Below are 15,398 nucleotides of genomic sequence, written 5' to 3' on the forward strand. Positions count from 1 at the left end.
TGTAACTAACCTGCACATTGTGCACATGTACCCTAGAACTTAAAGTATAATAAAAAATTTTTTAGAAAAAGAAATAGCTAAGCAAATTGGTAAAATATGACTTTTTATTTTTATTTTTAACCACCAGATTGGGTGTGCTGATACACCAAATGCCACTCTTTTATCTTACTAGTTTTTCAAATAGAAAAGTGATACTAATGTTAATAATTAAACTTCCCAAGTTTTTTTTGTCTGTCTCTGAATCAAGCTCATTGTCTCCTTACATGCTTCTCAGTTGACATTTGTGAAGGCAGATTATACACATGGGACAGTGGTGAATAAATCCATCCAAAATTCCTTTGCAGATCTTGAGTGTTTGCCATTAATCTCCATGATTTATTTACATTCTAACATTTAACCTTCCTGAGAATTTTTACTGCCTGATCTAATAATTCATATTTGCCTGCTTTAAAAATTTTCTGGCCTACTTTTCCAAAATTGTGTTTGATAATTTTACTAGTATGTTTTTCAACACCCAAATTCTTCCATATTTTGTGTGTGCATAGATAATATATGCATATGCAAAAATGTGCATTCATTATTGCATGGTTAAAGTTGAATTTATGTAAGGCTAGGGTTAGTATATCATTTATCCCTATTTTGTAGGATGATGAATAATATACAAAGATTTTAAGGAGCATGTTGACACACTAGTAAAATTACTGCTGCTACAATTATGTAATGTTTATTTATCACTTGTTGTGTGCTAAGAAGTCTTAAATGCTTTAATTCAGTAAGTTATTTTGCATTTACATTCACACTATGAGGTAAATATTCTTACTATCACCATTTTATAAGCAAAGACATGTCAGGCGAGGCAAATAAAGTCTCAAGATGACATGAAACCAAAAATAACTAATTTGTAGTGATCTACCATAATAGCTTGTGTCACATGCTGTTCTAAGAGCTTTATATGTTTAACATGCTTAAATAATATACTGAATAAAATTATTATATAATCCAATTCTTATTATTGTCTTCTTCATAATGTAAATGGGTAAACTAAGGCATACAGATGTTAAACTACTTACTCATATTCATATAATTAATAACTGATCAATCTGGAATTAGAGTCTCACATCGTATTTCTTTAGTGAGAGTTGGAGCTGGTGTTAGAACTCTGATCACTTGGCACCGAAGCCCCCTGCTTTGCCACTGCTTTCACTGCCTTGCAGGGAAATTGCACATAGTTTTGGGAAGAATTATTGAAGTTTGGGATTACATGCAACTTCAAAAGATGTTGTGAAAAATTTCTTTTGCATCTGTTGAAAAAACCTCGCCAAAATATCCTCAACAATTTTTTCTGCAGGCTCTGTTGAAAAATTACACTAATAGAAGAAATACTAACCCCAAGTGGCAACTTGTTCTATTTTGAGGTAATATTATTAGAAACTACTTTCCTCTATTATGATGAAATTTGAATTCTCACAGGTGCAACTGAAATCCTTTGAGCCTGAATTGGCCATCTCAAGTCAAAAGAAATGTTTCATTCCTTTTCCACATTATAGTCCCTAAACATAGGAAATAAAACTTCTAAGGAATTATCTCTAGTTTTCAGTTTCTTGAACTATCTCACATAGATCATGACTCTGAATTCTTTACCATTCTGGTTCTTCCCCTTTGGCACAAGAAACTGTATAAATGTTTCTTCTAATACATGAAGCACCACACATAATATTTCAGGTATGTTCTGAACATTGTAGAATAGAGCAGAGCTAAAAGTTTCCATTTCACTCATGGAAATAATATAATGTAATGATCAAAGGAGTAAATGCTGAAATCAGCTGTCTAGTTTTGATTTCTGCTCTCAATACTCATAACTACATTATTTTGGACACATTTCCTCAACTCTCTTTTACCTCCTTGATAAAATAACAAGATAACAATTGTGTCTACTTTGTTGAGCTGGTATGAGAATTAAGTGTGATCATAGAGTTAAGCATTTAGAAAACTGCCTGCCATGGATGTCAGAAATCAGAAACTGTCCATAACATTATTTAAAAATTCAGGCACTTATTGAAGATCCGTTGTGTATAGACATTGACAGTGTAAAGAGGGAAAAGTTATAGTCTGCATTCCCAAGGCATTTCCACTTACAATTTTAGACTTTATATTTCTTGTGAAGCAACCTATGATTTTATTTGATTTTGGTAAATCATAAATCATGTCATACTGTGGACTCATAATTAGATAATAGTAAGGGAAAATCTTTGAGCCCTGTTTTATGGCTACTGCTGTGAAATGTTATCTCTTCTATTCAATTCTATTCTAATCTAGGTCATCTAGTTACCTCTTTTGGAATCCTGATTGTGTCTTCCAGGGTACTGGTTTTCTATCCACGCTCCATGCCATATGTGCATATGAGAAGCCTTCCATCAGTGTCAACCAAGTCATGATAAAATGTGAAGTAGAAAAGAATCAAAAGCACAGTCTTCAGCAGCTCATTGGAGAGTCCCCCTGTGGGGAGCCATTTACACAGGAATCTACCTAACAGTATTCACACCTGGAATATTTGTTAATTTTGTTAATGAGAACACTATTGGAGACTTTTTCAGAAGCCTTGTTTTAATCTGAATGTCTATCATCAATTTACATAACATTACCTGCTTGGTAATCCTAACTATATTTTTTTCAAAGGAGGAACTAAGTTTAGTTGAGTGCAATTTTTCTCAGAGAACCTGTGCTGATGCTTCGTAATAACTGTCTTCTTCTAAAAGGGCTCTCAGAAATCTTTTAAAGAATCATTTATATAATCTAACCAGAGATTAATAGTAAATGTGCCTTTTGTACTTTTAGACATATTTCTGTTTCATTTTGAAAGTTGAGACTTTATTTTTTTATCACCAGCCTTGTCTCCACCATTAACTGCCAAGACAGATAATGATGGTTTAGAAATCTCATTTACAAATTCTCTCAGAGTTTTGAGATTTAATTTTGCATTTAATGCCTCTACACTTGAAGCATTTAAAGATATCCCTTACAATCACCTCATTTCTTTTGGTTTCAATTACTCATCTTTGATGCTTTTCAGACCTCTTCAATCTGAAAATCTCTTTTGACAGAAGATGGAAACAAAATCTATTATTATGCCACCAAGCTCAAATTGATGACTTCCTTTCTATCTTTGCTAAAAATAAATGTGACCCTTTTTAATATCCTTTGCATTTCTGTAACCTCTATTCTTTCTGATTTTAGCCTTCATGACCATTTTCCCAAGTCTAAGACATTTCTATATTTGTCTGAATATGGACCCTTCTTTAGTGCATTTAACCATTCCTTCCACAAATATATGTTGTATCCATCAAGCCCTGTTCTAGGCACTACGGATACAGTGGTGAATGAAACAGGCTTATTCCTTGCCTTACGTCCTACTATCTGGTATAAATCTTTGTTTATTGGATTTATCTCTTTACCTTTTTCCTATCTAATGACAATTTTGTTTCAATGTTGAGCTTTTAGTTTTTGAGCATCATTTAGCTTTTTTGAAATGTCTTTTCAATTAGATCCCTGGTTTCTTAGAATAATTATTAATTCCCCTGCTGACATTCCTTGAAATCAGCCATTTGAATATCCATGTCAATATCTATATTTTCTTCCCTATCATTTCTCTCCCATAATATTTCCATAATTTTATAAAACTAAAGACAGCAATATGGGACCAAAGGCTTTGTCATAATTCGTGCATATTTTGGGTTTTAAGTCTCAGATTACTTATTTTTCACTTCTTCATTATTCCATTATTATCAGGTAAGGATTTTTTTCCTTGATATATTAAATCACCAAGATATTTTGACCACAAGAGGTTTATTAGGAATATACTAAAAACATGGGCTGAGAAGATTTTTCTCTTCTGCGTGTGATCATACTTTTTATTACAAATTTAAAATTTTGTCTGTATTCTAGGAATAACCCTGCACTAGTCTATGCCATTCTTGTTATATGGACTTGGAGCATGCTGCAGTTTCCACTTGACCTGGCAGGTAAGTATCCTGATGTTTGTGCAAAAAAACAGAAAATTACACCTCTTGATTATCAACTATGCTAAAACTAAGAAGGCAAGTGAAAGGATTATCATGTCTATATCCCAATGTTAGTTCTAGTTCAGCTTAGAAGGAAAGTAGATTGAAACTTAGTAAGCCAAGAAGAGTGGATCCACTGTGATACATGGTAAGCTTAAGATAGCAGAGCAGATAATTGCACAGCATTATATTTACTTCAAACAACAGTTCCATCAGTTATGATTTATAAGACCTCCTGCAAACCAGGTGATACCTCTGTATCTCAGCTTTCTTTCATCCATGAAATAAGGATGATAATCATAGTCACTAGGATTGAAGATTCTTGTCATGACTCAGTAATACACACTTTGCTCAGCAAGTTGCTGCCATAAATGTTTTATCTCTTAGTATTTATAAGAAGTAATTTTCATTCTTTTTCCAGACCCATGTATTAGAACTTCAGAAGGCATAGGAGCAGTTAAAATTGTCCTCATTGGTGGTCCTTGGAATCCCACTGGTCTTATTTTAATAAAAACATAAATTCCTAAGATTTTGCAAGAAGTAATCTGTTTCCCAGGCATTTCATACTAGCAATAATCTAGGGCTTCATTGTCCAACAGGGGACCACCAACCACACATGGCTCTTTAAACCGAAATTAATTAAAAATGTAAAACATTAAAAGTCCAGTTCCTCAGTCATACTAGCCACATTTCAAGTGCGCAGTTGCCACAAATGGCTACCATATTGGACAGCAGTAATATGAAACACTTCTACCATCACAGAAAGTTCAGTTGAGCATTGTTGATCTGGAGTCAACTGAAAACTTCTTGGAACCCTAGAATTTTGATTTGAGAATTCTCCTGGATGTCACTTTACTCCAAAGAAATTCTAGAAATTGATAATTACGTTTTCCTTAGCCCAACTTGTTTATTTATGACACCCTACTTGCTGGCCTCAGGATTAGAATTAATCCTTAGGACAGGGATATTTAACTTTTTTCTCCTTTTTTGGTTCACTTTTGTAGACTCAGAGGTCTGAGGCCATTTTAAACATAGCATCCACTTGTTGAAATTATTAGCAATTTGAAATAGATGGGAAAACTTGCTGTAGCTTTTAAGAAATACCAAAAATGGAATCACTTATTAATAATTACAAACAAATCTATGCTAATAACACACACACACACACACACACACACAGATTTTTGACATAATGAGCCCTGGAAGGTATGGTCTGGACTCATTGGTCCAGCTGGTATCCACTTATAGAATATTAGATGCCATCACATTAGATATTGAGTTAATACCTTTAGAAGGTCCTTTGGGAGCCATTTCCTGGCCCTCATTTCTTAGGAAAGGCTACCATTGATATAACCTCGGTTTCTCTTTTGTCTTTCACCCTGCCAATCCTCACCCTCCCATATCTTGTGGTTTGTTGCCTTGCTAAGAAAATTTGTATTTAAGAAAGACATTTTGTAAACTTTCAGGGGTGATAATGTTATGCAGCTGTTTGAAAAACAAAGACCAAATGTTACTTCTGACTAAATCATTATTGTATTTTCCAACAAATAGTACATTATGTTTATCCATATCAAAGCAGCTTCATAATATTTGCAGGCTCCAGTAGACGATGGCATTTTTGTTTGAAAACTCCAAATGGAAGGCTTCATTATTATAAAAGGATTATTTTCTGCCCTTGACCCTGAATTAAATTTACACTTGAGAAATTAAGACAAAAGATTCTTCTGTTGATTGGACTTCCTTTTGTTTAACTGGAAAACCAGTAATTATATCCAGTCTTTCTTGTAAACTGTGAAACAAAGCACAAGGAATTAGGACAAAATAAAATAACAATGGCATTTATTCAGGTTTTTTTCCTCCATCATTTGAAAAATATGTTTAATACGAATTAAGTTTGAATTTGAATATAAGCACTTGAATTTTCACAGCACAGTTTGCACACATGCTTGAGTGTGTAAACCAACAAACAGGTAGATCCTAAAAAGAGTATATAGAATGATCAGAGCCACGTACACTTTGCTCCGTTTCTCAAGCTTATTGATCAGGCAAATCATTCATGATCCTAATGGGAAGATCATGTGGACAGGGAAAAAGAAAAGTGGACAGGAGGCAGGTCTGTTATTCTAATGGAAACAAAATGAGCCAATGAATAGGGACCCCTCTCCTCACTGATATGATTGTTATCCCAGTTTTCAAAGGAAAAAACTGTGGCCCAGGAAGGCTTAGTGACCCTGCCAGCAACTCACTGCTGGAAAATGAGGCAGTCATGCTCTCTGACTTGAGGCTGTGAGCATGTAACTGTGAGTCTTCCTTACACTGTGGATCCCAGGATCACAATGGCAGCTTCCTTTACTTTTTATTCCCCGCCGGTGCAGCTTCAGCCTCACAACGAGCTTGAGCTATGAGCACTTGTAACCATGCCTGGCTCCTAGAATCTATTTCATGTAGTGCTTTGCCCAGGGTGAGGACTAGATGATCTTACATTTTCTATTTGGATGCAAGTCACAGGGCAGGGTGTTTTCACTTGTTCCACTCAGAATTAAATCACGGGGTCATTCCATTTCATTTCCATTCTGTAATTATTCACAGAATTATTACTAACACAGTCCCCATTGTTAATGACTTGTCCCCATGTCATTGTCTTATATGTCTACACTTCCAAGAGAGATAGTAACTAGTCTGTCCTTTGTTTTCAGTACAGAACGTCGTTTGCCCTGTGTCTGTGACAGAGAGGGGATTCCCCAGCCTGTTCTTTTGCCAGTACAGTGCGGATCTGTGGAACATCGGAATCAGCGTCTTCATACAAGATGGCCCCTTCCTTGTCGTGCGTCTCATACTGATGACCTATTTCAAAGTGATCAATCAGATGCTGGTGTTCTTTGCAGTGAAGAACTTCCTCGTGGTGGTGTTGCAACTCTACCGCTTGGTGGTGCTGGCATTGGCAGTCCGTGCTTCATTGAGAAGTCGATCAGAAGGCCCGAAAGGAGAACATGGTTGCCGTGGACAGACCTCTGAGAGTGGGTCCTCTCCGCGGGACTGGCAGAGCAAATCTAAGGAGGGCCTGGCTATTCCTTTGCGGGGCTCCCCAGTCACCCACGATTCCCAACCCACCCCTTAGTTATTGATTGACAGAGGTCTGCGGCTAGAACCTGACTCCCTGGTTCTTCTTATAGGGAGGATCCTTCTTCTCCCCCAGCCTTGGCATATAATAATTTTCAAAAGAATAGCATAAAAAGGTGATCTTAAACCAAAGCTGAGGAATTTTCTTTTTTCAACTGAATAGAAGGAACTTTGATTAGTGACTATTGCTACAACTTCTGTGTGATGGTATCAGATGTTATAGTTGTTCAACGACTAAGTGATTTGTTTGTCTTGAACTGTTTGAAAAGCTGTGGAAGGGGTTACAGTGACATGCCCTCGAAAGATTTAGTGCAGACGAACTGTCGCGGCTGTTACCTGAAAATAGAGAAGCTTTGAACTTTGGCTCCATTGTCAGACTATTTCGTCTGATCTTTTCTGCAATGTCCCTCTGACATCAAAAAATGTACATTCAGTGAATGCAGAACAAATGAAGGGAAAAGTGCCTTTAAAATTACCTCACTGTGGGCTGGAAGCAGCGAAAATCTCTGCCCAGCTTCCGTATCATAGAGAGCCTTATTCATCGCTGCACAGGCCTTTCCAGGAAAATCATTTTTCTGGGCTGATGTTGCATTCTGCCATGGCGCATATGCTCTTACAGAGATTTTATGGCTTTTGGCTTGGGTGCTACAAAATTCACAGCAAGTCATTTTGGTTACATATCTACTGGTTGCAAGGCAGGAAATACTGGTGAAATGCTAACAAAGTCACAATTTCTACTCTGAACATGATTTGCACTGTTCGTCAGTATTTTTCTGAACCCTACTTTACCATTTTCTATATTGCCAAGCTGAATCACGTGGGCTGATGCAGGGAAGCTCTGAAGCGGTGAATAAAGGTGTTTCAGGCCCTGTAAGTGTTACCATGGTTTCTGGTGTCTGCCAGCAGTAGCGAACAAAGCTGCAGCTTCTCGGAACCGCCACTACTGGAGGCGGCCTTTGGTCTCAGGGAACATGGTGATGGAGGCTTGCATCAGCCCCACCCAGGGCCAACAGCGCTTGTGGAGTGACGGGAGTTGGAATGTGCTACCCCGTTGTGGGAATCAGGCAATTCGCTTTATTTTCTTGTGTTAAGACTTCATTTTCCCAGTATTGAAATAGTCATACTTTTCCTTTACATACCTCTATACTTTCCAGATGGAGGTGATTCAGAACCTTTTAAAGTGATTTTTGCTTTTAAAGATACAGTGTGAAAATTTGCTCGGGTTTATAGCAGTAATTACATGATGCAAGCAGTTCCAAAACTGTTCTTTTAGGTTCAAAACCTAATTCCCCCGGATTAGTATACTTGAGAATTCAAAGGGACATTTAAGGTGGGGTATGCCCTTAATTTGGTATGACAACCAGTTGGGACAATTTTATCTGTAACTCTCTGGATGAGATGATACCTATTAGAAACATTTTATACAAACTTTTATACATAAATTCTGTTTTTATAAAGAGTCATGCATATTTTCTCGTAAATGGCTTCTTCAGCGCCATTGTTATATGTTTTTATTTCTTTCTTCCTTGTGCTTCTAATTTTAACAATATAATGACTATAAAATGACACATGGAACTAATGGAATACATTTATGATTTTCCATAATTTTATGAAAGTTAAGATCAAGAAATTATATGTATATGAAGTAAAGCACTTGACAACTTTTAAGGGCACGTTATTTAAAGTGCTCAGCAGTTGAAAGCAAAATAATAACTGCTATTTATAAAAATGCCTCAGCAGAATCTGTTTTTATGTTGACTGCTTTATGTTGAATATTTTCTTCCACAACATGTATGTGCTGCTTATTATTGCAGATTTGCTCATGGCATACTTTTCATGTTTTAATTTTTTTCTTCCAGCAAAACAAACACTGAGGCCCTAAAAATAGATAAAGTATAAAGTAGTACGGCTGTTGCAAGGATATTTTTAAATGCTTTCAAATCTCAGACTTGGCTTGGCTTCGTGAATGAGTTTCTAGTGTTTAAATTAAAGTATTTTGTAATTAGCAGTCCTCGTGGGCTTGAGAAATAAAAAGCCTGTCCAAAGTCTAGCTTTATTTAGAGGGTCAGGAAGTCAAAGAGCACCCAGGACCATCTTGGCAAATAATAGTGGCAAAAATAGACCCAGGTTCTGCAAGGTTTTCCAGGAAAATCTGCTTGGGGCAGCATTTGTTAACCTAGCTACCAATACTCCCACTCTCTTAGACTGGCTGCTTTTATAGTAGGAAAAAAAAAATCTGCATTTGCTTAGATTATTTGAAATAAAGCTCTAAACCTAGGTTATATATTAGCCATTCCGAAGACTCATGATTAAATATTACACATTTATTCAGTTAATTGTTGTTTTTAATGTAGACTGCTAAATACTGTAATGTTTCAAAGCATCCAAGTGTTTGTTATAAAGTGGGTAGAACATCAATTACCTCCCATGTGTGGACACCCTGGGACTTGTTTACATTTTATTTGTAATAAGATAACTGACTCACAACACCTGTATAATGTGATACAAGCGATCCTCTCTATCATAACCCCTCCCCCAGACACACAGAAGGTCAGTCCCCAACCCCTGAAGAAAGTGGCTTATTTGAGGTTGTTGGTGCTGTTATTATTATTGCCATAGTTGTTATTTAATTGCTTGATTAAAGCTCAGTCAAATGTCCTTCCTAAAAACATGTCATTCCACCTGTGAAAGAAAACACAATGTGCATGTTTCAATGATACTTTGCGGAAACACACCTCATCATCATCTTATGGGTTTCCTTTGCCCTTACTGGATGACTCTCAGAGGACATGACTTGACGTAATAATAGTAGTAAACTATGTTTATCTTTGATTATTCTTTTAATTTTTATTTGAGCTGTTTCAATAGCATAATAAAATAAAATTTTGAATTGGCCAATAATATTCTTTATAATCTTCCAGTGAAGAGTCTGATACAAATTTATTCTTGGCTGTGTTGTAGTTCCACTAACAAATAGCACTTCAGGCCTCATAGAACCATATAGATATGGCCAAGGAATATCAGGATTCACTATTATAATACTAATTGTTAACTCATTATTTAATTGAACATTTTCAAAGCTCTAGAAAGGCATGCATTTGTAGGTGCAAATGCTTTAAGATTTCTATGCATCTTTCAGAGTTGAATGTAATAATGTTTGGCATTTAATTCTTGATAATTCTTAACCAACTTTTCCTGTTAAAAGAGAGAAAGAATTGCAAATGCCAGACATCTGTCCACTTAAGCCCTCCTCCAATGCCAAGAAAGAGGGATGGTGATGTATACTACAGCAACACAAATGAAAAACCGAACAGTCTTGAATTACAAGAAAAAAAGGGGATTGTTATTTTTTTTTTCTAATTTGAGACTTTGCTTTTTACTTACTGGACATTCTGATTTGCTCTCAGAAACATCTGATTTGGGGTTAAACTAGGCAGCTGGAGGATGTTTACAGCTTTGAGGCTTTAAATAAGTTTCCATATGCAGGGAGTAACTTTAAACAATGTTTGAATAATTAACTGCTATGGTCTTATATTTTATGTGTATCTATTTCATCCTCTGACTCTTTCTTACTAGAATACCATATAAGAATATTTTCTCTGTGGTATTCATATTTATACTATTTTGCTATGAGTGGCCTTTGTATTTTATTATATGCATTAAATAGTGTGTGTACAACTTTATCTTAATGTGGTTTTTTTGCTGTTTTTTCATGTCTTTGTTCTCTACTGCAATTCATTTCCTTTATAGTTTTTAAGCTCTGGTTTAAAAAATAAAACTGATCTATTTAGAATATGATTAAAGTGGCATTTCAAACCAGTGAGGAAAGGCTGACCAATTTTACAAATGATGTTGGGAAATTTTGCAATCCATCTGGAAAAAATAAAGTTAGATTTTTATCTCCTGCAATATATAGAAATAAATTCCAGATGGATTAAAGATGTAAATGTAAAATGAAAACTATAAATATTAGAAGAAAATATGCAGTCTGTCTTTAGCCTGTGGGGGATGGGAACGATCTTCTGAAACAAGACAGGAAACTCAGAAGCTACAGAAGAATTGACAGATTTTTCCTACATAAAAGCTTAATGTTTCTCAGTGGCAAAAGCTATCATAAATACATAACTCTTATTTTCTTTTCTGGAGAAAGGAGTCAGAGAAATCAGACAAGAGAAATGAGAGGTATAGAAATTGGAAAGAAGGAGCCAAATGTATCATTTATTCACAGAAGACTGAGTCTCAAACATCCAAGGAAAACATATTAAACCTAAGAAAGTGAAGGATAATTTGAAATCACAAACAAAAATCAATAGCTTTTCTACATACAAAATCACGTAGAGTATATACTTGAAGAAGATATTTCCTTTGCAATATAAACTCAATCTATAAAATACATAGGAATAAACTTGGGAAATGTATAAGATCTAAGTGAGGAAAACCTAAAAATGATTGTGAGGGCCATACATGAATAATTTAACAAAAAGAAAGACATTATTTTATGGGGATTGGTAAGAAGCCTTGTTTTTTTTTTTTAAAGTTTCAATTTTCCCTAAATTGATCTATAAATAGATCAAGTAGCACAATCTTCATCATGCTATCAACATGATATTAATTTTTTTGTGACTGCCCAAGTTGATTCTAAAGATTTCATGATAAAAGAAGCATGAAAGAATAGTTAGAAAATACCAAAAGAAAGTTGAAAAATGAGAGAGATATTTCAATATATTTACATATGTTATACAACTACAATAACCAAGAGAATTTGGTTCTGGAATATGAATAAGCAGGCCAAAAAGCTGAACAGAGTAAGTTTAATAAATAGACTGAGCTACACAAGGGATTCTGATATATGATAAATCATGGGTGGGGTAAAATATTATAAATGGTTTAGGTTTTGGAAAATATTAAATTAGATCCTTATCTCAATCCTTATGTCCAAAACATTTTCAGGTAGAGCAAATAACTAAACATTTAAAATAAAATAAGCACAGAAAACTTTGTTTGTATAATTGTGATGGTGAGAGTGCTTTTTGATCAAGATATGAAATGAGACACCACAGAAGAGTCATAAATTTCAGCTCATAAAATTAAAAATTTTAGCATGTAAAAATGCCATAAGCAAATTCAAATGTTGAACAATGAACTGAGTTAATTTGTTTGCAAGAAATATAACAACGCATTAGTTTTCTTAATGAACAAACCATTCTTACAAATAAGAAAAAAAATCACTGAAAAAATGAGCAAAAGGCATAAGTGTATGATTAACTGCAAAAGGAATAGTTGAAGAAATGCAAATCAAATCACAATGAAATGCCATTTTTCAAATGCAGACTCAACTGCAGGGTAACCATTTTTCACTTACTTGGTTGGCAAAGACCCAAAAGTTCTTTAGAATGCTGTATTAGAGGGGAACAAGGAAAGTAGGCATTCTTATTCATAGTTAGTGAGGGTGTAAATTGGTACAACTCCTTTGTAAGACAATTTGGCAACAGCAGTCAGAAAAAAACACATTTATCATCTGACCTAGCAACTCCACTTCTAAGAACGTATCCTGTAGCTATGTGTGTGCAAAAATGTGGGTATAAGACTGTTCAGTATTTTCTATAGTTGCAACATAATGTCCATCAATAGAGTCATGGTTAAATAATGTAACCTCTATACTACATAATACCATGTTATTTTTTAAAAGAATGAAGTAGAGCCATAGTGTTGATAGGAAACAATAGCTTAAATATTCTGTTAAGTAAACATAAGGATATGAAACAAGTTAGCATGTTACTCTTTTTGTAAATGTTATCCATACCTTCATAAGTGGCTAATAAACATGAAATGATGCTCAAGTTTCTAATGATCGTGGATATTCCCTCCTTTTTAAAACTATTCTTATATATTTGATAGCTTGAATTTTTAAAATTATGCATTATTTTATAATGTTAAAAGTAATTATAACAAAGGAAACCTCACCTACTTGTGAACTTGACTTCAGCCTACTGTCATGTACAGATGCTTTGATACCATTTTGCAAATAAAGTAAAAGCACATCATTTACTTCCACCCAAGAAAATAAAGACCTTCTCATTATAACTAAGGATGATCTTGAGAAGTTTTAGATAAATCAAGGCCTTAAACCATGTCAAATTCTGCTTGCCTTATGAAGTGTCTAAAACTAGGGAAATGAAATAATGAATAGATACAGACGAGCACAGAAAAATGAAACTGACCAAAAAGATTCACTGGATCTTTCTTGATGAGTACTAAGGAGACTACTTTGAAGCTGCCAGTCTAACACTTCCACAGCCTGACATTTATGGAGTCACCAACACAAACCATCAAGAAATTTCACTTTGATTGACACAGTCATGCTGATTTCCCCAGAAGAGATTGAGAAGTGAAGGAACCCTGACAGAGAAAACTTCAGAAAGAATCTGCATCTGTTTCTATGTCTGTATTCACAGCCCATCTAATTTGTGTATGTAAGCTTTTATGATTTTTGCCAAGTATTTACTAAATTTATCACTGATTGTGGTAAGTGATCAAATGGATCATATGCAAATCTGATCGACTTATTGAGGAAAACAAACATTTCTAAACCAGCCATATGTCAAATATCGTATAGTCTTTGTATCCAAACTAAGAATTTTGGGCAAGGAAAATTGGATCTACAAGACAAAATATGTTTTCTCTATGGATGCTGGTGTTCAGCTTCTGCCAAATGCATAGCTGAAGAATTCAGATGGTTGTGGCTCTGGGATCTTGGGGATTGTTTCTACCTTCTGGCAAAGAATATTTCTCTCTATTATGCAAGAGTCCCCATATGACCTAAGTGGCAGCAAACAGCTGGGTCAAATGCTATAATTACTTCATTGGATCTCTTGGTTTCAACTAATTCCTATAACTAGTGATTTTTTTGGTATCTCTAACCCCAAACTCTTTTCTTTCCTAGACTCTATGCCTGGATTTGCATCTCCTCTGGATATTCTGCAAGTATTACAGACTCAATTATATATATTTAATTATATGTTATATATATATAATTATATATGTCTTACCACACTCAACCCCCGATCTACTCCTTTCCTGTGTTCCAAACAATGACTAGTAGCATCTCCAGCCACTAAGGCACCCATGCCAAAACCAGATGTTTCCTAGGTCCTTGCTTCTTTTTTCTTATACCTTCTTCCTAAGTAATCCCTAAATTCTGTCAGTTATGCGGCTTATACTTCCTCTCAATCTTTATCCTACATTCTCTATTCCAAGTGCTACTATCTTAATTTGGTATCACATCATTTCTTCCCTCAGTGATTGCAATTATTTCCCAACTGATCTTCCAACCTCCTGGTTTAATCCTCCATATAATCTTCCAAACTGCATTCAATGCTGGCTGTTCTAAAATGCACATTTGATCACATCTCTTCTATTCAAAACACTTTCACAATGCCTCACTGCCCATAAGATCAAACCTAAAGTCCCTCTAAAATAATTCAAGAACTTTCACAATTCCCCCCTAACCTAATTCTTCAACTTTGTCTCGCATTACTGCAGTCTGCCCCCCAACACACAAAACTGCCACCATAAGACCGTAATAAACTACTTGTGTTCCCCTAAACATGCCATTATCCTTTACATTGCTGTGTTTACAAGCATAATTCTTTTTTCAGTGATGCCACCACTCCATTACTGATGGCCTAATTTCTCCATCCAGAGTTGATAGCTAGGGAAGAAAGAAAAATCCCAGAAGCAAAAATTGTTCTGCGCCCTCTGGGAACTCCAGGTGAGTGAGTGTAGACATCCCCTGTCCTGACAGCAGAGACGTCCTTCAGTCCTGGGTCTCTAATTTGTAGGTTTCCTTTTAGGCAGCAATCCTAAGGATGCCAGGTAAGGCAATGTGGGATATCGAGCTATAGCACTGATCACTTATGATGAACCTTGACTAGAGTCTGCAAGAGAAGCAACAGGCCAACTGTCTCCAGAAGTTTTATCCTATCTTGAATCTGGCTGAACTATGCAATTTAATGTGTTTACTAATCCAACAGCTTATAAATATATTATAAATATATTGTCTTATCCCTTCCCCTTCCAGAGATTCTCCTTTCTAGCAATATCTCCAACTCACTACTTACCATCTTTTTAGCAAAATCCCTCTTAAAAGGTTCCGAAAGTTTATGAAAAATATTACAGATTTTTCATAAACTTCCATAACTGAATGTCTCCCCTCTATTA

General features: G+C 35.3%; 1 protein-coding gene across 1 annotated transcript in view; it reads left to right on the forward strand.

Moving 5' to 3' along the window:
* The window catches only part of TMEM26 (transmembrane protein 26), a 48,984-nt gene extending 38,133 nt beyond the window's left edge, over positions 1–10,851 (forward strand). The window contains exons 5-6 of the mRNA XM_033209116.1: positions 3,943–4,019; positions 6,755–10,851. Of these exons, the coding sequence (XP_033065007.1) occupies positions 3,943–4,019; positions 6,755–7,176 (499 nt within the window). The 3' untranslated portion in view covers positions 7,177–10,851. The remainder of the gene's footprint in view (positions 1–3,942; positions 4,020–6,754) is intronic.
* The last annotated feature ends 4,547 nt before the right edge of the window (positions 10,852–15,398 follow it).

This window comes from Trachypithecus francoisi, unplaced genomic scaffold (genome assembly GCF_009764315.1).
Source record: "Trachypithecus francoisi isolate TF-2019V2 unplaced genomic scaffold, Tfra_2.0 Lachesis_group9, whole genome shotgun sequence".
Lineage (NCBI taxonomy): Eukaryota > Metazoa > Chordata > Mammalia > Primates > Cercopithecidae > Trachypithecus > Trachypithecus francoisi.